Raw genomic sequence first — 23,159 nt, 5'->3', positions numbered from 1 at the left:
AGATCCTGCATGTGAGAGAAAACAGACCATATATGTCTTGCGTGGCTTATTTGACTGATGTCCACTTCTGCTCATTTCCTGCACTTATCATGACCTCAATCTTTATGGCTGATTGCATTTCCATTGTGTGTCTGTGATGTTTTTGTTGGTGTTGATTTTTTATTTGTTTGTTTTTGTTTTTTGTTTTTCAAGATAGGTTTTCTCTCTGTAGCTCTGGCTGTCCCGGAACTCACTCTGTAGACCAGGCTGGCCTCAAACTCACAGAGATCCACCTGCCTCTGCCTCCCAAGTGCTGGGATTAAAGGTGTGTGCTACCACACCAGGCTATCAAACTACAAAGAACTTTTAAAGGGGATGGAGTTTTGGTGATTTTGAAATAGACAGCATGTTGCTAGTCACTATGTCAGTATGCTGGGCAGTAGATTTCTGAAATAATCCTCTTCTTCATGTCTAACTGAAATTGTACCCTTTGAACAGTTTTCTGTATTCTCTGTCCCCTTTCTTCCAGCCTGTGGTAGCCACTGTTTTTTTTTTCCTCTACTTCCGTGAGTTAGACTGTTTGAATCCATATGTATTATAAGTAGAATAGTCTGGTTTTTGTCATTCTGTTCCTGGCTTATTTCACTTAGTATAATATCCTCCCTGTTTTCACAATTGACAAGAAAACAAACCTCCTTTTCCATGATGGAATGCTACTTCATAGGGATTTGACCGCTGATGGACACTTGGGTCGCATCCTTGTCTTAGCTGCAGTGAACATGGAAATGTGGGGTCTCTTTGCATACCCATTTCATTTACTTTTAGTGCATAACCAATTAGTGGCATTTCTGGACCATGTGGTAGCTCTGCCTTTAATTTTTTGAATACCCTGAGTACTGTTTTCATAAAGTCTGTCCTAATTTATTCTCATTAATACCACAAAACGGTTCTCTTTGTTCCATGTCCTCACTGATAGTTACCTTTTTTTTGGTTAGTAACATCGCTCCTGGGGTGAAGAGATACTTAATTGCTGTTTTCATTTCCATGTCTCTAATGACTAGTGATGATCATTATTTTTGTGTCGAGAGTGTACAAATTCATATGCACGTGTGTACAAGTTCATGCTTGCATGTGTGAAGCCAGAGGTCAACCACAGGTGTTGTTTCTCAGGTGCCATTCACCTTGTTTTTTATGTAACATCTCTCATTGGCCTGGAGCTTGCTGATTTAAACGGGCTGGCTGAATTGGGACCCCCAGGATCCACCTGTCTCCAACCCATTGCTGGGATCACAACACATGCAGCTGCACTGGCATGGATTCTGGGATAGAACTCAAATCCTCATGCAACACTTTACCCACTGAGCCATCTCCCCAGCCCAAGAATTTTTTCATATAGCTACTATTTGTATGTCTACTGTCTTTTGAGAACTGTCTAAGTTTTAACCCCCTCATTGCTGGAGATCAAATCCAGATCCTATGCATACTAGACAAGCCCTGATCCCTAGCCCATTAAGTCTCTTGACAAGTGCATAATTTGCATAGTTTTTCTTAGTCCAGTCAGTGGGCTGTATCTTTTCTTTGTTGTTTGCTATATAGAATAACACAACTTCTTTGTGTGTTTACTTTCATTGTTCTGCTTTATTGATTTATATGTGCAGGTGTGGAGGTCAGGCAACCTGCAGGAGTGAGTTCTCTCCTACCTGTGGGTCTCTGAGATGGGAACTCAGGTCATCAGGGACAGCAGCACCTTTACTCACTGAACCAAATCATTTTTTTTAATATTTATTTATTATGTATACTATATTCTGTCTGTGTGTATGCCTGAAGTCCAGAATAGGGCACCAGACCTCATTACAGATGGTTGTGAGCCACCATGTGGTTGCTGGGAATTGAACTCAGGACCTTTGGAAGAGCAAGCAATGCTCTTAACCGCTGAGCCATCTCTCCAGCCCCCTGAATCAAATCATTGTTATACTGAATTTCCCTCTGTGTTTTCTTCTGGTAGTTTGATGTTTAATGTTTAAGTCTTGAAATTCTTACATAGAGAAAACAAATTATCTGAATTACTCAAATATTGTGCCATATATATCCTTCTACTCATGCAATTTTGTTTTCTATTCTCCTAGAAGCCTTTAGGTGGCATTAGAACAAAACGAAAGAATTGCTTTAGGGACAGTTCTTAAGGCATACTTTCTAATAATATGTACTTGTCCCTCTTTCTCTCAAAGGAAGCGGATGTCACCCTCATAGTGATTGGGCAGTCATCGTACCATCATATTGAGGTAACTAACAAAACGAGAAGCCCCATTTAAATGTGTTTCAGATATAAAAACTGCATTTGCTGAGCCCCTGTATAGTCTCGGTTGGCAGAAAAATTTTGGATTGCCATTACTTTTCTCTTCAGTTGTTCTAATAGGAAGTCCAATTACTCTCGTTTTAGCCTTTCTGCAAACTGACTGGATATTCTCATGAAATCTATGTTGATCCTGAGAGAGAAATTTATAAAAGATTGGGAATGAAAAGAGGTGAAGAAATTTCCTCCTCAGGTAAGACATTTCACATACATTGTAGTTCTCTCAAGCACGTGTGTGTTCTCACACTAGGGCATATGTGCATAGCAAAGCTGTGTTTGATACTTTGTTGTGACAAAATAGGTAACAAAGGGGCAGGTGAGATAACTCAGTGATTAAGGGCACCTGTTGCTTTTGCGGAGGACCTAGGTTCAGGTCCCAGTACCAACGTAGTAACTCACAACAACTTTTAACTCCAGTTCTGAGGATTCTTTTTTTTTTTTTTTTTTTTTTTCGGTTTTTCGAGACAGGGTTTCTCTGTGGCTTTGGAGCCTGTCCTGGAACTAGCTCTTGTAGACCAGGCTGGTCTCGAACTCACAGAGATTCACCTGCCTCTGCCTCCCGAGTGCTGGGATCAGTTCTGAGGATTCTGACACCCTCTTCTGACATCCATGGGCTCCTGTACACACACACACACACACACACACACACACACACACTTACATATTATTTTTTAGGTAATAACAATAAAAATACATCTTAAAAAAATTTTGGCAAAGGGAATTGTAGGCAGAAGTTTCTGTCCCACAGCAATTCTCAAATACCCAGCAGCTGCTTCTGAAATTACAACAGAGAAACTTATATTATAAATGCTCGGTCGGTAGCTCAAGCTTATTACTAACTAGCTCTTACGCTTAAATTAACCCACACTTCTTATCTATGTTTAGCCACGTGGCTTGGTACCTTTTCTCAGTACAGCTTTCTCATCTCGCTTCCTCTGCATCTGACCTTCCTCTTCCCAGCATTCTTAGTTTGGTTCCCCCCGCCTATCCTATCCTTTCTGCTACTTCTAATCAGCGTATTATTAAACCTATTCAAGTGACAAATCTTTATAGTTTACAAAGGGATTATTCCACAGCAGGGAATTTAAGGTATCAACACTGTTCAGAAGTCCAAAGGCTCTCCTGAGATTCAGGCTCTTAACTGTGAGCTCCCAAAAAAGAAGACAAGATCTCTGGAGTAAATTGGAAGCATGGGGGAGGAAGTAGGGGGAAGGGTAGAAGGGCAGAGGGGAGGAGCGAAGGGAAGTGGGGGGAAATGTACAGCTGTTGGGGCCCATGCTTCAACAAGGATACCACTTACCAGGGTCGGGGCATGGGGATTAGGAAAATAGTAAAGAAAATGAAGACGTTAGTGGAAATAATAAAACAGAAAACATAGGATAGTATTGGGAGGGAGTTCCAGTGAATCCTGAAATTCACCTACATTTAATTTTCCATACACTTTTATACCCCAGTACCACAGGGGTAAGAAGACAAAAGACCATGATACAAAGGAGAACTCAAACAGTTACTTGCTTCAATACTTTGAGACATCAAGTCATTAGCATTCTGTTGTTTAGGCAGTGAACCCGCCACAGACCAAGTATCAAACCTCCTATTTTCCTGCACTCAGGGGCAGAGGTAGGTGGATCTCTGTGAGTTTGAGACTCAGCCTGGTCTACAGAGTGAGTTCCAGGACAAGCTCCAAAGCTACAGAGAAAACCTGTCTTGAAAAACCAAAAAAAAAAAAAAAAAAAAAAATCAAAAGAAGGAGCAGCAGAAGTATGCTTGAATTTCCTGACCCTTGGTCAGGGGATAGTGAATCTACCATCTTTTTTGTTTTGTTTTGTTTTTTTGTTTTTGTTTTTTGTTTTTCGAGACTGAATCTACCATCTTAATGTCAAAAGGACCAAGTAACCACACCCTAGGTCAGGATGTGTAGCCCTGGTTGTTGTCAACAATTTTGAGCAAACTTTAACTCTCTGGCTTTCAGACAAGGTGGAAATAGGCTCACATTTTGGGGCCTCCACATAATAGCACATTCTTATCTAAACAATTAAAATGAGACGGATTTAAAAAATAATATCTTAAAATTTTCACATATTGTAGCTGGGCAGGGGTGGCACACACCTTTAATCCCAGCACTCAGGGAGGCAGAGGCAGGCAAATCTCAGTGAGTTTGAGGCCAGCCAGGTCTACAGAGTGAATTCCAGGACAACCAGAGCTACACAGACAAACCCTGTGTCAAAAACCAAAAAGGAAAAAAAAAAAAAAAGACTTGAACCGGGCGGTGGTGGCGCACGCCTTTAATCCCAGCACTTGGGAGGCAGAGGCAGGCGGATCTCTGTGAGTTCGAGACCAGCCTGGTCTACAAGAGCTAGTTCCAGGATAGGCTCCAAAACCACAGAGAAACCCTGTCTCGAAAAATCAAAAAAAAAAAAAAAAAGACTTATTTTAAATTTACATATTTTATTAATTTTATAATATACAATGGTGCAGAGTAAACACTCCCATTCCAGAAAAAAGAAAGGAAAGCTAATCAGTGTCTTAGTAAGGATTTCTGCTGTGGTGATGAAACACCATCACTAGAACTAACCTGGGGGAGGAAAGGGCTCATTTCATCTTACACATCCACATCACAATTGTCGTTGAAGGATGCCAGGGCAGGAATCAAGGCCGGGACCTGGAGGCCTGAAGTGAAGCAGAAGTCTACTTATTGGCTTGTTCCCCCTGCCTTGCTCAGCCTGCCCAGCGGTGGTACCACCCACAGTGAGATGGACCCTCCCACATCAATTATTAATTAAGGAAATGCCCCACAGATTGCCTACAGACCCATCTCATGGAGGCATTTTTCTCAATTAAGATGATCTCTTCCTAGATGTTTCTAAGTTTGTGTCAAAAACTAACGAGGACAGCAAGGAAAGACCAAACACAGGAGGACTAGCACCAAATCCTGCAACTCCAGATCCTAAATCTGGAACTCCTGGTGGAATCTTCAGTGTTCCGACTAGCTTAAGCACCTCACCCATCCGGTTCTACCGTCTGCAGCACAGGTTGCCTTTCTGTTGATCTGGCTCCACTTCATGCCTGAGGCTGGCTTCTTTAAAATTTATTTATTTATTTACTTGTGTTAATTAAATTTATTCATTTATTGCCTGAGGCTTTCTTTAGCAGATGCCCCACAGCCCTGGCATTTTTAGCATCCTGGTATTCCCAGAGCAGGGTAAGTTGCACCTTCACACCTCTGTGCCATCCCTGCCAAGCTTCTTGCCAAGAATGTGACAGTGCCACACACTGCCTGGCCCCGGTGGCTCTGTGGGACATGGGTGCAAGCTGTCATGACCTCACAACTTCTGCATTTCTTTCTTTTTTTTTTTTTTTGGTTTTTCTCTGTGGTTTTGGAGCCTGTCCTGGAACTAGCTCTTGTAGACCAGGCTGGTCTCGAACTCACAGAGATCCACCTGCCTCTGCCTCCCGAGTGCTGGGATTAAAGGCGTGCACCACCTTTTTTATTTATTTATTTATTTATTTATTTATTTATTTATTTATTTATTTATTTTGGTTTTTCGAGACAGGGTTTCTCTGTGGCTTTGGAGCCTGTCCTGGAACTAGCTCTTGTAGACCAGGCTGGTCTCGAACTCACAGAGATCCGCCTGCCTCTGCCTCCCGAGTGCTGGGATTAAAGGCGTGCGCCACCACCGCCCAACTTCTGCATTTCTGTGTCCACAAAACCACACAGGCAACGCTGCCTAGCTCTGCCAGCTCAAGTAGCAGAGGGGCCCCTTCTACAACAGTGTTGATGACCTGAGTCTTGACTGTTGAACCTGGGCAAACACTTCCTTGAGCAGTTGTTTTGGACAGAGAGCCCCTCTGACGGACAGATTACTGTCAGTTCATGTTCTTCTTGGGTGGATTTACATTCGCACAAGTCTGCCGCTCCAGTCTTGGGGTCCTGCCCTCAAAGCAGCTCTCCTGTCTGTGAAGAGCTTTCATACATTCCGTGGGGGCATTTACTTCCATGATTAATATAAAAATATGATGAGTTTGCATGCTTTTTTTTTTTTAAATATTTATTATGTATACAATATTCTGTCTGCGTGTATGCCTGAAGGCCAGAAGAGGGCACCAGACCTCATTACAGATGGCTGTGAGTCACCATGTGGTTGCTGGGAATTGAACTCAGGACCTTTGGAAGAGCAGGCAATGCTCCCAACCACTGAGCCATCTCTCCAGCCCCTAAAGACTTTTATTTTTATTTATTTATTTATTTTTTTGGTTTTTTTTTTTTTTTTCGAGACAGGGTTTCTCTGTGGTTTTGGAGCCTATCCTGGAACTAGCTCTTGTAGACCAGGCTGGTCTCGAACCCACGAGTTTGCATGCTTTTGACCTGTCTCTGCCTCCCAAATACTGAGATTAAAGGAGTTCACCACCACTGTTTGGCAAATACACACATTTTAAATGAAAAATACTAGATTCTGTAAAGCATTTTTTTTTTTAAAGACAGGGTTTATCTGTGTAGCCCTAGCTATCCTGGAATTCACTCTGTAAACCAGGTTGGCCTTAAACTCACAGAGATCCACCTGCCTCTGCCTCTGAGTGCTGGGATTAAAGGTGTTCATGTGTACCGCCTGGAAAGATTTTATAAAGTGATTTTTAAAGTTTTATTTTTATGTGTGTGAGTATTTTGCCTGTATGTACCATGTGCAGTGTCCATGGAGACCTGAAGAGGGAATTGGATCCCTTGGGGCTGAAGTTTCAGACTGTGAACTACTTGGGGTGCTGGGAACTGAGCCATCCCTTTACTTCATAAAATGCTTTGAAAAGCACAGTTCTGAGAGTCATTCCTAGGATGTTCAAAAGCTAAATCACTAAGGGTGGGGAAATGGCTTAGTGGTTAAGATATTGGTTGCTCTTTCAAAGGACACAGGTTCATTCCCAGCACCCACATGGTATCTCACAACCATCTGTAATTTTCTGATTCTAGGGGACCTGATGCCCTCTTCTGGCCTCTGTGGGCACTGCATGTACATGGTGCACAGCTCTATGTGCAGGCAAAATGCCCATGCAAGTAAAATAAAAATTTAAATAATGAATCTGCTAAAATTATATTTTATGCTAAATGTTAAGTGATTATGTCATAGTTTCATTTCTGTGTCTGTGATAAAACATCCTGCCAAATGCAACATGAGGGAGAAAGAGTGTACTTAGCTCACGATCCTAGGCTATAGGCCTTCAGTACAGAAAGTCAAGGTTGCAGGGACTTACCGCAGCCAGTCACATTACATCACAGTCAAGGCGGAGAGCCTTGAATTAACGAGTGCATGCTTGTGCTTAGCCTCCTTTCTATTCATACGTAATCCAGGATCCCCTAATCAGATAGAGAATGGTGCCACCCACAGTGGATACACTAACCATAATTTCCCACAAACCTGTCGTCTAGACAGTTCTTCACTGAAATTCCCTTCCCAGATGATTCTAGATCATCTCAAACTAACATTAGAATTAACCACCATAGACTGTTTGCTTGAATCTGTGAGTCAGTCAAGAAATTTGGGGCTGGAGAGATGGCGCAGAGGTTAAGAGCATTGCCTGCTCTTCCAAAGGTCCTGAGTTCAATTCCCAGCAACCACATGGTGGCTCACAGCCATCTGCAATGGGGTCTGGTGCCCTCTTCTGGCCTGCAGGCATACACACAGACAGAACATTGTATACATAATAAATAAATAAATATTTAGAAAAAAAAAAAAGAAAATTCATTGCATTCCAAAAGTACTTACAGGAATCCCACTATAACCAGTCACAGTCTTCTGATGTGCAGACATATATAACACCCATATACATAAAATAGATACAATTTTTTTAAAAAAATTTGTTTTTCGAAACAGGTTTCTCTGTGTAGCTTTGGAGCCTGTCCTGGCACTCGCTTTGTAGACCAGGCCGACCTCCAACTCACAGAGATCCACCTGCCTCTGCCTTCCAAGTGCTGGGATTAAAGGCATGCTCCTGGCTCAGTTTTGAAAAATTAAATGACCTAGGCTTGTGGTTAACATCTGTATTAGATAGGGACTTATCTTGAAACCTAGCCTTCCACCTATCTGATCTGACATTATCTTCGGGTAGATTTTTGTCACCACCAAGTTACTGCTTGTTTGGCTTGTAGATAAAGGTGCCTTCATGTAGCTGGAGCCAAACTGATCTGAGTCAGAAGAATGCAGTAGGGGAAGGTAAGTTTAGTCTGAGTGTTTTTTTTTTTTTTTTGTTCTGTATAGTCATCAAACTTTAAAAGTCAGACATAAACAAGGCAAGATAAGAGAAAAATAGTTATGAGATAAAGCAGAGACTGAGTTTCTCAGCTCAAAAGGAGCAGGAATGTTAGTTACAGAGCAGAAATTGTGAAAAAAAATCAGTCACTGTGAAAAGAGAAGTAGATGACAGGCATCAAGCCTTCTGAGACCCAGGCCTTGCCCTCCTGTGACTCTGTCATTTCCCATCCAAGGTTTCCAAGATTTGGAGAGAGGTTTTGGGAGCTTGCCCCAGAAGCAACCCCTTCACTCAGTAACTAGAACATTACCACAGCTAATGTGAGGGAAACCGGAAAGGGCAGCCTAGTCGTGGGCCCAGGAAGGAAAGGTGTTGACCGTCATTGAACAGCCTGTGCAGAGTGTGTTCTGGGGAGGAGGCAAGGAACCAAGCAAGTACACATGGGAGACTAAGAAGCAAGACAAATGAGAAGTTTGCAGTGATGTTCTCTGTGGCAGATGGCCCAGGTCCATCCCTTCTTCCTTTAGGACAGTGTCCTCAGCAGACATTACCCTCCCAGCATGTTTGTCCTTCACTGGAGATAGTTTTCGGTTGTCCAACTCAGTGACCAGTGTTACGGACATTTAGCAGTTGTAGAAAGCAAGGATGTTGTTGCCAAATGTCTTACACTCTACTAGAAAAGGACTGCCTCGGGGCTGGAGAGATGGCTCAGTGGTTAAGAGGACTGGCTGCTCTTCCACAGGTCGTGAGTTCGCTTCCCAGCAACCACATGATGGGTCACAACCATCTGTAATGAGATCTGGCGCCCTCTTCTGGTGTGTCAGCATAAATGGAGGCAGAATGTTGTATACATAATAAATCTTTAAAAAAAAAAAAGAAAGAAAAGAAAAGGACTGCCTCCGCCGGTGCAGCGGCAGGGTAAGCTGTTGTTAAAGTTCAGTGCTGTGCTTTCCGCTGCAGAGTCAGGAAAGGATGACGGGCCCCCATACAGAGTGCTTCCAGACTGGAGAGATGATGGCTCAGCCACTGCTCTTGTGAAGGACCCAAGTTCAGTTACCAGTGCTCACTACCACCTATAACTCCATCTGCAGGGGATTCAGCACCTTCTTCTGCCCTCCAGTGGGCACAGCATACACATGTACAATCAATCACACATGGATACAGACATACATACATAATTTAAAGTAAGTCTTTTTTTAAAAGAATGTTTTATACAAGAACTGACATGTTTTTTAAATTTATTTTACATGCCAACCACAATTTCCCATCCCTCCTCTTCTCTTTCCTCTCCCCATCCCCATCCATCCTCTGTCTCCATTCAGAAAGGGGCAGGCCTCCCATGAGAGTCAACAAAGCATGCATATCAAGTTGAGGCAGGACCAAGCTCCTCTCCATGCATCAAGGGCAAGGCAACCCAGCATGGGGAATGGGTTCCCAAAAGCTAGCTCAAGCACCTGGAACAGGTCCTAATCCCCCTGCTAGGAGCCCCACAAACAGAGCAAACTACATAATTGTCACACACATGCAGAAGGCCTGGGTCAGTCCCATGCAAGCTCCGTAGCTGTTGGTCTAGAGTCGGTGAGCTCCATGAGCTCAGGTCAGCTGTCTCTCTGGGGTCCCCTGTCATGACCCTGACCCCCTCCGCCCTGGCTCATACAATCCTTCCTCCCTCTCTCTTCAACAGAACTCCCAGAGCTCGGCCAGTGCTTGGCTGTGAATCTTTGCATCTAACACTTACTTGCTGAATGCTCTCTAATGCAATTAGGATAGTCACCAGCCTGATAACAGGAGGAGGTCAGTTCAGGCACCCTCTCCACTATTGCTAGGACTGACATCTGATTGGAATACAAACACCTAAAGACAGTTTTCAATATTTCAGGACAGAGCCCCCACATAAAGTCCAACCTGCTTTCGGGAAGCCTTCAGAGTCTGTGGCGGGCAGTCACTGGTCCGCTTTTTGACTTCCAAGGAGACCCAGCTCAGCAAGGCGGAACCTTCATTTTCGGTCCAGGTGAGCATCAAGGACAGGTTATGTCTCAGTGCCCTCTGCAGTCTAAGAGCCACCCACCTTCCTTACGTGACAAATACTGGTCTAATGAGAGGGCATGCTCTGGTAAGGAGCATCTTTCATTTTCAGCGACTTCTGGGTGTTGATGTCTGTGTTTGATGAGGGTCCTCATCACTATAGAGTGAGGGCAGGGACTTGGGACACAGAGAGTAAGCTATGAGTTGCTGATTGATATATGGCTATTATACTCTTTTAAAAGTTCAACAGGAGCCGGGCGGTGGTGGCGCACGCCTTTAATCCCAGCACTCGGGAGGCAGAGGCAGGCGGATCTCTGTGAGTTCGAGGCCAGCCTGGTCTACAAGAGCTAGTTCCAGGACAGGAACCAAAAACTACGGAGAAACCCTGTCTCGAAAAAATCCAAAAAAAAAAAAAAAAAAAAAAAAGTTCAACAGGGCTTAAAGAAATTGCTCAGTGTCTATGAGCACTGGGTGCTCTTGCGATGGACCTAATTCAGTTTCCAGCACCTATATCAGGTGACTCACAACCACCTGTAACTTTAGCTCCTAGGAATCCGCCGCCCTCTTCTGGCTTCCTTGGGCACCTACACTCATGTTTACAACCTCCCCCTCCCCACATAAGTATACATAATTAAAAATAAAATAAATCTTAAAGGAGTTCAGTGCTCACTTTGGCAGCACATATCCTAAAATTGGAACAATGCAAAGATAAGCATGGTCCCTGCACAAAGAATGACATTCAGATTTGCATCGTGGTCCACATCTTTCCTTTGGCACTCAAAAGAAATCTGGAAATTTCCATGAACAAAGTGGGGGATCCAGATGTGCACAGTGATACCAGGCTCGACAGAGCCATCTGGGCCAAAGGAATAGGAATGCTCCAGAGTGGGTCCCTGTCTATTTGTCCAGAAAACGAATTGAGGCTGAGGAGTCACCAGTCTCTACAATTTGATAACCTGTGTCCTTATTACACATTAAAAAAAAATCTACAGACAAAAAAGCAGAGTGGTGGTGGTGCACACTTGGGAGGTAGAGGCAGGTAGATCTTTGATTTCAAGGCCATCCTGGTTTACAGACTGAGTTCTAGGACAGCCACGGCTTAAAAAGAAAGAAAAGAAAAACTAAAAAGCAAAAAACAAAACAAACAAAAAACCTACAGTTAATGTGGATGAGAATATGGAAAGTTACAGAACCACCAAAATATAAGTTCATTAGGGGCCTGACCAGATAGCTTCCCAGATAAAAACACTTGCTATTCAAGCTTAGAGAGAATCTTTTTTTTTTTTTTTTCGAGACAGGGTTTCTCCGTAGCTTTTTGGTTCCTGTCCTGGAACTAGCTCTTGTAGACCAGGCTGGCCTCGAACTCACAGAGATCAGCCTGCCTCTGCCTCCCGAGTGCTGGGATTAAAGGCGTGCGCCACCACCGCCCGGTTTAGAGAGAATCTTTACTTTTGCTGACTGAAGTAGGAGACCCACACAGTGTTGGAAAGCGAGCCAGTACCAGGGTTAGCCCATTCCGAGGTGAGGACTGCCATAAGGCACGGCTTCAACAACCGCATTGGCCCTGTCTGGACCAGCAGTGTGGAAAGCGGACTTTCTCCACATTCACGGTCTACAGTAACAGACCAAACAGCCACTGGCGTAGGCAGATTTTTCTTCATTCTCTGCCTCTTTAAAATTGTACCTCCTGGTGAATTATTAACACGTCTACCAGTCCCAGACTCTTGAAAGGCCTGCTTTTGACTGAGTGTTTTGTTTTTTGTAGCAGGCACACTTGTACCCATCTCTTACAAATTTAGATCATTTAAAAAAAAAAAAAAGAAAGAAAAAGCTCTTTGGAGCGGGAGTTGTAACTCAGTGGAAGGTGCATTGTCTCCTAGGCTCATCAATAAATGACTAAGTAAATATGTGAGCCCATTTTGAGCTCAGCTCAGAGCTCGCTCCTTTCTATCCCCCCCATTTTTTTTGAGACAGGGTCTCCTGATGTACCTGTGGCTGTTCTAGAACTCCCTCTGTAATCCAGGCTGGCCTTCAACTCACAGAGATCAGCCTGTTTCTGCCTCCTGAGTGCTGGGATTCTTTAATCCACTACCTCCCAGCCTCCATATTCTTTTCTTTCTCCATGGTGTTGGGTATTTCACCCAGGGTCTTGTGTACTATACAGATGCTCCTATCACTGAGCTACACCCCAATCTTCCAGACCCATATTTTTGCATAACTAATTTGCATCCTCAGACCTGGAAGGTGTTGTCGGAGGCTGTTTGTTTGTTCCCAGACACTCAGACCCAAAATAATTACACAGAAACTATATTATTTAAAACACTGTTTGGCCAATAGCTTAAGCATATTGCTAGCTAGCTCTTACATCTTAAATTAACCCATTTTCATTATTTTATATTTTACCACAAGGCTTGTGGTTTACTGGTAAAGTTCCTAGGCATCTGTCTCTTTCCATGGCAGCTACATGGCATATCACTGACTCTGCCTACCTTCTCTGTACATCTCTGTTTGGATTTTCCGCCTGGCTTTACTCTGTTAAGCCACTGGCCAAAAGCAGCTTTATTCATTAACCAATAAAAGCAACACATATACAGAAGGAACTCCCACACCAGGAAGGGGTTATTGTTTTTTACCCCATTCCTTATCTCATGTCACTGAGTCATTTGGCCATTGTCTTAGTATTTCTACTGCTGTAGAGACATCATGACCATGGCAACTGTTGGTGATGATGATGATGATATATATATATTATACACACACACACACACATACACACACACACAGAGTGCTCTGCTTGCGTGTATGTCTGTACTCCAGAAGAGAGCACCAGATCTTATTACAAATGGTTGTGAGCCACTACGTGGTTACTGGGAATTGAACTCAGGACCTCTGGAAGAGCTGTGACTGCTCTTAACCTCTGAGCTATCTCTCCAGACAGGGTTTCATCAACTGTTATATAGGAAAACATTTAATTGGGGCTGGCTTGCAGTTCAGAGGTTGAATCCGTTATCATCATGACAGGAAGCATGGCAGCATGCAGGCAGACATGGTACTGTAGAGGTAGCTGAAAGTTCTACATCTGATTTGTCAGGCAGCAAGAAGAGAAAGTGCCACATGGGGCCTAGCTTGAGCTTCTGAAACTTCAAAGCCCACTCCTGTTGACATACTTCCAATAAGACCTTACCTACTCCAACAAGGCCACGTGTCCTAATCCTTTCAAATAATGCCTTATAAGCCACACCATAGTCACAGGGGATGAAGAATTAAACCTGTTATTATAGATGTGGCCAGTGGACATAATGCCAGAAAGCATGTCCTTTGATCTAATGTTTCAAGTTAAATTCTGGTTTTGGCTGCATGGTGGCACACACCTTTAATCCCAGCATTTTGGAGGCAGAGGCAGGAGGATCTCTGTGAGTTCAAGGCCAGCCTGATCTACATAGTGAGTTCCAGGCCAACCAGTGCTATATAATAGAGAGATCCTGACCCAAAATGAACAAAAATTCTGGTTTTGAGCTCCAGGTGGAACTAACAAGATTTAGACGATAAATTACAACGTGAGTGTATAGGATTGTGGGTGTCTAGGTGTACTGTAGCTAGCTGGCTTCCTGCCTTCACTCCTAACCTCTTTGGTTAGTTATAAAGCATTCTATGAAATCAGTGTTTTTCTTTCCTTCTCTCTCTCTCTCTCTCTTTTTTTTTTTTTTTTTTTGGCAGTGCTTGAGTACTGCACCCCCTAGTCCCAGGAGTGAATTTTTTGAAGCAAATGATTTATTTTATTAATGCATATGCTTAGGAAATAGATCTTAATTTCCCAGCTGATACCTATGTTAGTTCCAAATTCTGCCTGTCTGGTTGGATGTTTTATTTAAGTATACTTGAAACTGAATAGAAGGGTATAATTTAGGATGCTGTCCCCTCAGAGCTCATAATGTGTCAAGTAACACTCTTATTCAACCATTGCCTTGTCATGGGTAATTGCTCTGATGCAGAATTATGGTGGCATTACATAAGAAGTATAATGGACTCCAGGTAATTAATTTTTCCCTTTGGACTAATTAGCAATTGCAATACTTCCTTGATCCCGGTAAGCAGTAAATCTAAAGACTAGCACGGCATTTGCCCTCAGCATTTGTCCTTGTTCTCTTCTAGGTAACAGCATCCACTTTGTGCACCGAGACAGGAATAGGTTGGATCACAAGCCCATAAACTCTGTTTTACAGCTTGTGGGAGTTCAGCCTGTGAACTTCATGAGCAGACCTACAGTTATCCATGTGTGAATGGGCCCTTGAAATGTGAGACAAAATGCCAGGCTTCATGAGATTATGAAAACACAAAACTCATGTGCCTATAGAACTATTCTGAGAGGCATCAGGAAAAAGCATTTTAAATTTTATAGCCTCTATAATTATCCATTCAATGAAAGATTTTTGACAACTAAAATATAAGAAGGGGGCTGGAAAGATCACTTCGTGGTTAAGAGCACTTGCTTCTCTTGCAGAGGACCTAGGTTTGGCTCACAGTTGTCTGTAACCTCAGTTCTAAGGTATCCAACACCTTCTTCTGGCCTTGGGGACCAGGTGCACGTGTGGTAAACATGCATAAATGTAGGCAAGCACTCATACACGTGAAAGAAGGATAAATAAATCCTATAAAACTACATACATGCCGGGCGGTGGTGGCGCACGCCTTTAATCCCAGCACTCGGGAGGCAGAGGCATGCGGATCTCTGTGAGTTCGAGGCCAGCCTGGTCTACAAGAGCTAGTGCCAGGACAGGCTCCAAAGCTACAGAGAAACTTTGTCTCGAAAAACTTAAAAAAAAAAACAAAAACAAAAACTACATACATATGTGCATGTATGCATGCGTGTATGAAGGGAAGGGAAGAATGGGTCAGGTATGGTGGCACAGGTTTGTAATCCTAACACTGAGTAATGGGACAAAAATTCAGCCTGCCCAAGCAATGGTGGTGCATACCTTTAAACCCAGTGCTTGGGAGGCAGAGGCAGGCGGATCTCTGCTAGTTCGAGGCCAGCCTGGTCCGCAAGAGCTAGTTCTAGGACAGGATCCAAAAGCTACAGGGAAACCCTGTCTCGAAAAACAAACAAACAAACAAACAAAAAGCAAATAAATGTACAGTCAGATGTGATGGTGCATGGATGGGGAGGAGGCAGGAATTCTAGAACAGACTTACCTTTCTAGATACCTGCTTTTCTCACCCCCAAATCTGTCTTATTTAGAAAACTATTGTCATATTTTACTTTTTAAGAATTTTAGTTTTGCCGGGCGGTGGTGGCGCACGCCTTTAATCCCAGCACTTGGGAGGCAGAGGCAGGCGGATCTCTGTGAGTTCGAGACCAGCCTGATCTACAGAGCTAGTTCCAGGACAGGCTCCAAAACCACAGAGAAACCCTGTCTCGAAAAACCAAAAAAAAAAAAAAAAAAAAAAGAATTTTAGTTCCCAGCACTCAGGAGGCAAAGGCATCTCTTCAAGTTGGAGGTCAGCCAGGTCTACAGAGCAAGCTCCAGGATAACCTAGGCTACACAGACAAAAACCAAAGGAAGCAGGGGAGAATTTTAGGTTTTTTTTGTTTGTTTGTTTGGTGTTTTTGTTGTTGTTGCTGTTGTTGTTGCTTTTTCTATTCTTTGAGACAAGGTTTTTCCGTGTAGTCCTGGCTGTTCTGGGACTCTTGCTCTGTAGACCAGGCTGACCTAGAACTCAGAGATCTGCCTGCTTTTGCCTCACAAGTGCTAGGATTAAAGGTGTGTGCCACAACTACCCAGCTAAAAATCTTAGTTTTGTCTTAGAAATTCTCAAGAAAACTATCTCAAAATCAAAATATTGGTAATTCTTAGCAACTGTAATACTACTATGACCTTATACTTTTATATAAGCATATTAACTCACAAAACTATTTAATGTATTTTCACACAAATATATATGGACAGTCATGGTTTTAAATCAAATTTAAAATTAAATTTTTTTGCTATTTTTTGTTTGGAATATTTTGTTTGTTCTGGGGTCCTTTGGGGGTGAGGGAGAACAGTTCCTTACTATGTTGTAGGCTGGCTTAGGCTTCCCTAGCCCATTGAGAGATGGCTCATCCTCCTCTTATAGAGGTCCTGGGTTTGTTTTCCTGCACCCATACCAGGCCCCTCACAAATGCCTATAACTCCAGTTCCAGTGAATCTGGCATCATCAGCATGTGCATGCAAATGGCGTACATGTCCTCTGATACACACACATACAATGTGTAAGGAATAAATCTTAAAACAACCACAAACCTCTCTATCCTAGGCTGGTCTTGAACTCTCAAGCCTCCTGCCCCAACCTCTCGGTGCCGGAATTACAGGTATATGCTGTCATACCCAGCCTGTTCTATTTTGAACATAAAAGAAAGAATAATAGCCAGATCCCCTTTTGCCAGTTTTAACCAAAATTTATATATTCGCAAGTATAAATGTTATATTTGTGGCTTTAGGGAGGTACAGATCCATAAGGACTGTGCATACGGTTGCCACCCGACTACATGAATACCAAGGCAACAGCTGGGTGTGGTGCCGTCTGTGAAGGGGTACCTTGACCACGGCGACTCTTTGTTGTTGTTGTTGTCTTCGAGACAGCCTTGGCTCTGAAACTTGCTCTGTAGAGCAGGCTGGTCTTGAACTCACAGAGATCCACCTGCCTCTGCCTCCCGAGTGCTGGGATTAAAGGCGTGCGCCACCACTGCCCAATTCTATTATTTGCCCAATGCCCCCCCCCAAAAAAAGCATTTAAGTACTCGCTTTGGCAACATACATACTAAAATCTGAATGATACAGAGAAGATTAGCATAGCCCCTTCACAAGCATAACACATAGATTTGTAAAGCCTTCCATATTTTTGTGGAATTTTGCAGTTTAAAAAAGGCATTTAATTGGGGACGTGTTTACAGTTTCAGAGACTCAAAGCATTAGCATCATGGCAGGAAGCATGGTGGTATGTAGGTGTTGCGAGACCTTTACATCCTGATCTGCAGGCAGAGACAGACAGACAGACAGACAGACAGACTATGCTTATGGGCTTTTGAAACCTCAGAGCCCACCCTCCAGTGATACCACCAAGGCCACATCTTCTAACCCTTCTAATCCTTTCTTTTTTTTTTTTTTTTTGTTTTTTTGTTTTTTTGGTTTTTTCTCTGTAGCTTTGGTGCCTGTCCCGGAACTAGCTCTTGTAGACCAGGCTGGCCTCGAACTCCCAGAGATCTACCTGCCTCTGCCTCCCGAGTGCTGGGATTAAAGGCGTGCGCCACCACCGCCCGGCCCTTCTAACCCTTTCAAACAGTCCAATTTCCTGGTGACTAAGCATTCAAATACATGAGCCTCTGGGGACCATTGTTATTTAAACCATCACATGTAACATGCACCTATAGTCCCACTTACTTGGGAAATGGATCATTCACTGGAGCCCAGGACCAGCCTGGGCATTGTGTGTGTGTGTGTGTGTTATAAAATTATAATGCACACTGAACTATATAAACACACTCCCACCCAGGTCATGATAATACTAGACTTGAAATCCTGAAACTCTTTCTGTGAAAAAATGTAGAAATTGTAGATAAAACAATAATATTGGACTGGGGAGTGTGGCTCAGTACTTACCTAGCATGTTCAAGTCACTGGGTTCTTACACAATACCACCAAACAAAACAAAACTAAAACATTTTTGTGGTGCTCTGTGTTCACTTATACACTCTTTGCACACTGTGTGGAATTACTATTATAACCATCATCCAGAACACACATTTCACAGAGAAGAACATTTTTTACAAGAAACTCCAGAGGGGCCACAAACAACCTGAAAGCAGGCTGATGACAATGTGAAGTCACGGATCACCTGGGAGGCAGGAACTCATTCCCAGCTTGAGAAAGCTGTTCTTTGGCCACTTCAAACAACAGATAGAGTTAACTACGACCCTTGCATGAAACCCACTGAAGACAACATCTGGGGCCCGAGACCCATGGGCTGCACCTTCTCAGAATGGTCAGATTCTCCATGGGTCATGACCCCATGAGAGAATTCACTGGGAACCTTCTGCAGTGAACCCCTGTGCAAACAAAAACCTCGATGACATGATGGCAGATTTCGAAAAGCATGGCTGAAAGCAAGGAACAGTCACTAAACTGCAGTCCCGACTACTCAGGATGCTGAGGCAAGATCTCTTAGCCCACAAGTCGCACAGCAGCCCTGGCAACAGCAGCTCCCAGCTAATAAAGGAAAACAAACCAATCAGGCTGGCCTGTAGCTCATTGACAGTATTTGTCTCGCGTTATCTTGAGCACTGGGGGGAAAATCATGCTCAGATTTTTGTTTTAGAGGAAGGGTATGTAGTTCCATGGTAGAATACTTGCCCAGCATGTACAAGGTCCCTGAGTTCCATCCCTAGAAACAAAGTAAATCTTAATTTAAAAAAGAGAACGAACCCCAAGAGGACTTTGGATAGACGAGAAATCTGCAAACACTTGCTAAAGTTACTTTCTACCATGCAGCCGAGGTGGATTCTGACCATATAGATGGAGAAACTTCTAAGGATGTGTAGTGTTCTACTTCAAAATCAATAGTCATTTTAAGCAGAGCATTCTACGGTTGGGTTGTGACTTGGTGGTAGATGCTTGCTTAGCAGCACAGGCAGATGAAAGAATGGATGATGGGTGGATGGATCATTTAAGACATGCTCTTGACATGCATACATTATGTAAAAAAATGGTTTTCGTTTTTTTTGTTTGTTTTTTGTTTGGTTTTTTTTGATGTTGTTGTTGTTTTGTTTTTTAGAGACAGGGTTTCTCTGTAGCTTTGGTGCCTGTCCCGCAACTAGCTCTTGTAGACCAGGCTGGCCTCAAACTCCCAGAGATCTGCCTGCCTCTGCCTCCCGAGTGCTGGGATTAAAGGCGTGCGCCACCACCGCCCGGCTAAAAAATGGTTTTCAATTTAGCTTAAAGAATTCATTTTAGCTAGGCATGGTTGCATATACTTTTTTTTTTGGTTTTTCGAGACAGGGTTTCTCTGTGGTTTTGGAGCCTGTCCTAGAACTAGCTCTTGTAGACCAGGCTGGTCTCGAACTCACAGAGATCCGCCTGCCTCTGCCTCCCGAGTGCTGGGATTAAAGGCGTGTGCCACCGCTTTTTTTTTTTTTTTTTTTTTTTTGGTGTTGCATATACTTTTAATCCCAACATTCAGAAGGCAGAAGGAAGTAAATCACTATGAGTTTGCGCTAGGCTGCTCTACATAGTGAGTTCTAGGCCACCTAGGTATATAGTGAGGCTCTACCCCCACAAAAGAAAACTCATCAAACCAAAACCTCCATAATTGTTAGGGGCTAGTGAGATAACTCAGAGAGGAAAAGGTGCTTGTCACCAAGCCTGAAAACTTGTGTTCTGTTCTTGGACTGACCCTGTAGAAAGGGGGAATCAATTCCTGAAAGTTGTTTTCTAACTACACATGCACTGTGATGTTTATAAACATATATGGACACAAGTGCACACTGCCACTGCCTAAATATTTTTTAAATCACAAAAGCAAAAAAGGTTCTTAGAAAAATATCAATGATATTTTGGCTTTAGACACAGATTCAGACAAAATAAAAACAGGCTAAATAATAAAAACATTTAAGCATAGGAGGGGGAGGGAAATGGGAAAGGGGGAGCAGGTGGAAATTTTAATTAAAAAAGAATAAAAATAAATTAAAATAATCCTATCACAAAAAAAAATAAAAAAAAGAAATTCATGTCAAAAAAAAAACATTTAAGCATATCGGTCTGTTTATTTTATTCTTAACTAACAATTATTCAATATTAAGAGCACACACTGAACCAGGCAGTGGTGGTGTACATCTTTTTTTTTTTTTTTTTTTTTTTTTTTTTTTGGTTTTTCGAGACAGGGTTTCTCTGTGGCTTTGGAGCCTGTCCTGGAGTGGTGTACATCTTTAATCCCAGACTTTGGGAGGCAGAAACCAACTTGGTCTACAGAGCTAGTTCTAGGATGGCAAGGCCAAAGAAGCCATGTCTTGAAAAGCAAAACAAAACAAAAAACAAACAACAAAAAAAAAATCCACTGATCTTCAGAGGACCCAAATCCAGTTAGCAAACCCCATGTCAGGTAGCTCACAACCACAAGTAACTCCAGCTCCAGAGGACCCAACACGCTTCAGGACTCCTTGGGCACTGCACGCATATGTGTGCATACACACACACACACTTAAAAAAATAATTCCAATAATCAGCCAGGCGTGGTAGTGCACACCTGTAACCCCAGCACTGTATACATCTCCAGAGTCTGCCTCACATAGAAGCCAGACAAGAGGCTGGAGGATGCCAACTGTAACACTGTCACAGCTATGAACTGAAGATGCCCCAAATGTCCAGCACCAGAAAAATAGTCGAGGACATTGTGTTTATCGTATACACCCGTGAGAAACAAACCAAAAGCGTGCATAACTGAGAGGCATGTCTTAGTTACTTTTTTATTGCTGTGAAGCAATGTCATGACCAAGGGAACTTACAGAGGAAAGCATTTAACGGGACTTACAGTTTCAGAGGGTTAGAACCTGCAACTGTCATGGCAGGCATGTACTGTAGCTATAGCTGAGAGGTCACGTTTAGACGGTGAGACAGACAGACAACCGGAATGGTACGGGTTTGTAAACCTCAAAACCCTCCACTGTGACACACCTCCTCCTTCCCAAACAGGTCTACCCACTGGGGACCAAGTATTTAAATATATGAGTCTATGGGGATCATTTTCACTTATGCTACCACACAACATGATCCCAGAAAACAAAGCAGTTACAGAGAAAAAAATCCTTTGTATACATACACACATTTATATATACACATATATGTGTATTATATATGTATACATATACATACACACACACATATATATATACACACACATACATACACACATATTTAGGCTGGGCAGTGGTGGTGCACACCTTTAATCCCAGCACTTAGGAGACGGAAGCAGGCAGATCTCTTTGAGTTCGAGGCCAGCCTGGACAGGCCCCAAAGCTACGAGAAACCCTGTCTCAAAAAAAAATAAATAAATAAAAATAAACAAGCAAATAAACAAAATTTATAAATATATATTTAAGTGTGTATGTAGTTTCTTGCTTTTTTTTTTTTTTTTTTTGGTTTTTCGAGACAGGGTTTCTCTGTGGTTTTGGAGCCTGTCCTGGAACTAGCTCTTGTAGACCAGGCTGGTTTTTATGAGGCAGGATCTCACTATGTAGCCCTGTTTGGCCTAGCGCTCACTATGGGATTAGACTGACTTAAAATTTACATAGCTTTATCTACTCTGCTTCCCAAATGCTATGCTTAAATCCTGATGAACTGAGTTCAATACCTGGGACCCATTTGGTGGAATGAGAGAACTGAGTAATATACGTTATTCTCTGACAGCCTTCTAACATACACACACACACATACACACATGCACACATGCACACACACATGCTGTGGCAAACACGTGAATACACACATATATACTCACACACAAAAACAAATAAATGTAATTTTTAAAAAGAAGGCTAGGGAACATAGCTCAACAAGTAGAGTAGCTGACACCCACGAAGCCCAGATTCCCAGTGCTGCATAAGCCCAGACACGGTGCCACATCTCTGCAGCTCAAGCACTTGGGAGATGGAGGCAGAAGGACCAGAAGTTCAGGTCATCCTCAGCTACATAATGAGTATGAAACCAGCCTGGGCTACATAAGAGCCTGATTCAAAAACAAAGTACGAAAGAGGATGGTAAATGAGTGACTAGCGTCCCTTTGCATGGGGCAGACTAGTGCACAGGAACTGGAAGGTTGGGGACTGCAGTCAGTTGAAGCAGTCCAGAGCTCTGCTCCAGAGTTCAGAGCAGCTCCCAGAAGCTATGCATCAGCCTTGTTCATCACAGTAAGACACTGGATCAAAGCACTTACAGAAGTCAAACTGGTTTCAAGAAAAGCATTTTGCGTGCTATGCCAGTCTTCGTACAATGACTTAAAAATGTAGGTAGGAAGTCAGAATGTTTTAAAAGGTTCTTTAGCGAGTTCTACAGCTGACTGTTATTTAGTTTTATTCAGCTAGCAGTCTGGAATCGATGAGTCACTGGCATTTCTAGCTTCAACCCTTAAGGCCTTGAAATGTCATACGTGAGGACATTTACTGACTTAATGTAAACGGAATAGCCTTTCATTTCCAGGCATTGTGTGGGAACAGAGGCCTGCACTCTCACCTCCACAGTACAGAAGCAGAGACAGGATAGTAGTTTAATGAGACCCTGTCTCACAACCCTCTTTGTCAGAGGGCTGTAAGTGTAGCTCGGTGGTTGAGTTCTTGCCTTGCATGCTTGTGGCTATCATTTGCTTCCCAGAACCTCAAATATGTCTACCTACACAAATGATCTGTATTTGTTAGGATTTTGGGAAATTAAAATTTAGCCCCAGAGACTTCCTGGTATGGAGACATGTCACCACACTTAAACACCATAAGCACTGACACTTTTGGAGGAGAGAAAAAAAGTGTCACTTCCCTACA

At 42.9% G+C, this 23,159-nt stretch overlaps 1 protein-coding gene and 2 non-coding genes across 4 annotated transcripts in view; all 3 read left to right on the top strand.

Moving 5' to 3' along the window:
- Prxl2c (peroxiredoxin like 2C) overlaps positions 1–23,159 on the top strand; it is a 32,393-nt gene that overhangs the window by 1,344 nt on the left and 7,890 nt on the right. Inside the window, exons 3-6 of one of the 2 annotated variants that reach the window (XM_057787040.1) lie at positions 2,208–2,261; positions 2,420–2,525; positions 10,452–10,583; positions 14,750–15,950. In XM_057787040.1, coding sequence (XP_057643023.1) covers positions 2,208–2,261; positions 2,420–2,525; positions 10,452–10,583; positions 14,750–14,877 — 420 coding nt within the window. In that variant the 3' untranslated portion in view covers positions 14,878–15,950. Of the gene's footprint in view, positions 1–2,207; positions 2,262–2,419; positions 2,526–10,451; positions 10,584–14,749; positions 15,951–23,159 lie in introns of those variants that run through there. The other variant, XM_057787042.1, reaches the window with a different exon arrangement.
- LOC130886302 (U6 spliceosomal RNA) lies at positions 11,260–11,364 on the top strand. The gene has a single exon (XR_009058275.1). It is a non-coding gene; the product is annotated as a U6 spliceosomal RNA (small nuclear RNA).
- Positions 17,375–17,481, top strand: LOC130886297 (U6 spliceosomal RNA). Its single transcript, XR_009058270.1, has one exon. It is a non-coding gene; the product is annotated as a U6 spliceosomal RNA (small nuclear RNA).

This window comes from Chionomys nivalis, chromosome 13 (genome assembly GCF_950005125.1).
Source record: "Chionomys nivalis chromosome 13, mChiNiv1.1, whole genome shotgun sequence".
Classification (NCBI taxonomy): domain Eukaryota; kingdom Metazoa; phylum Chordata; class Mammalia; order Rodentia; family Cricetidae; genus Chionomys; species Chionomys nivalis.
Note: the sequence above shows the minus strand (reverse complement) of the source record. Positions and strands in the feature narration are given on the sequence as shown.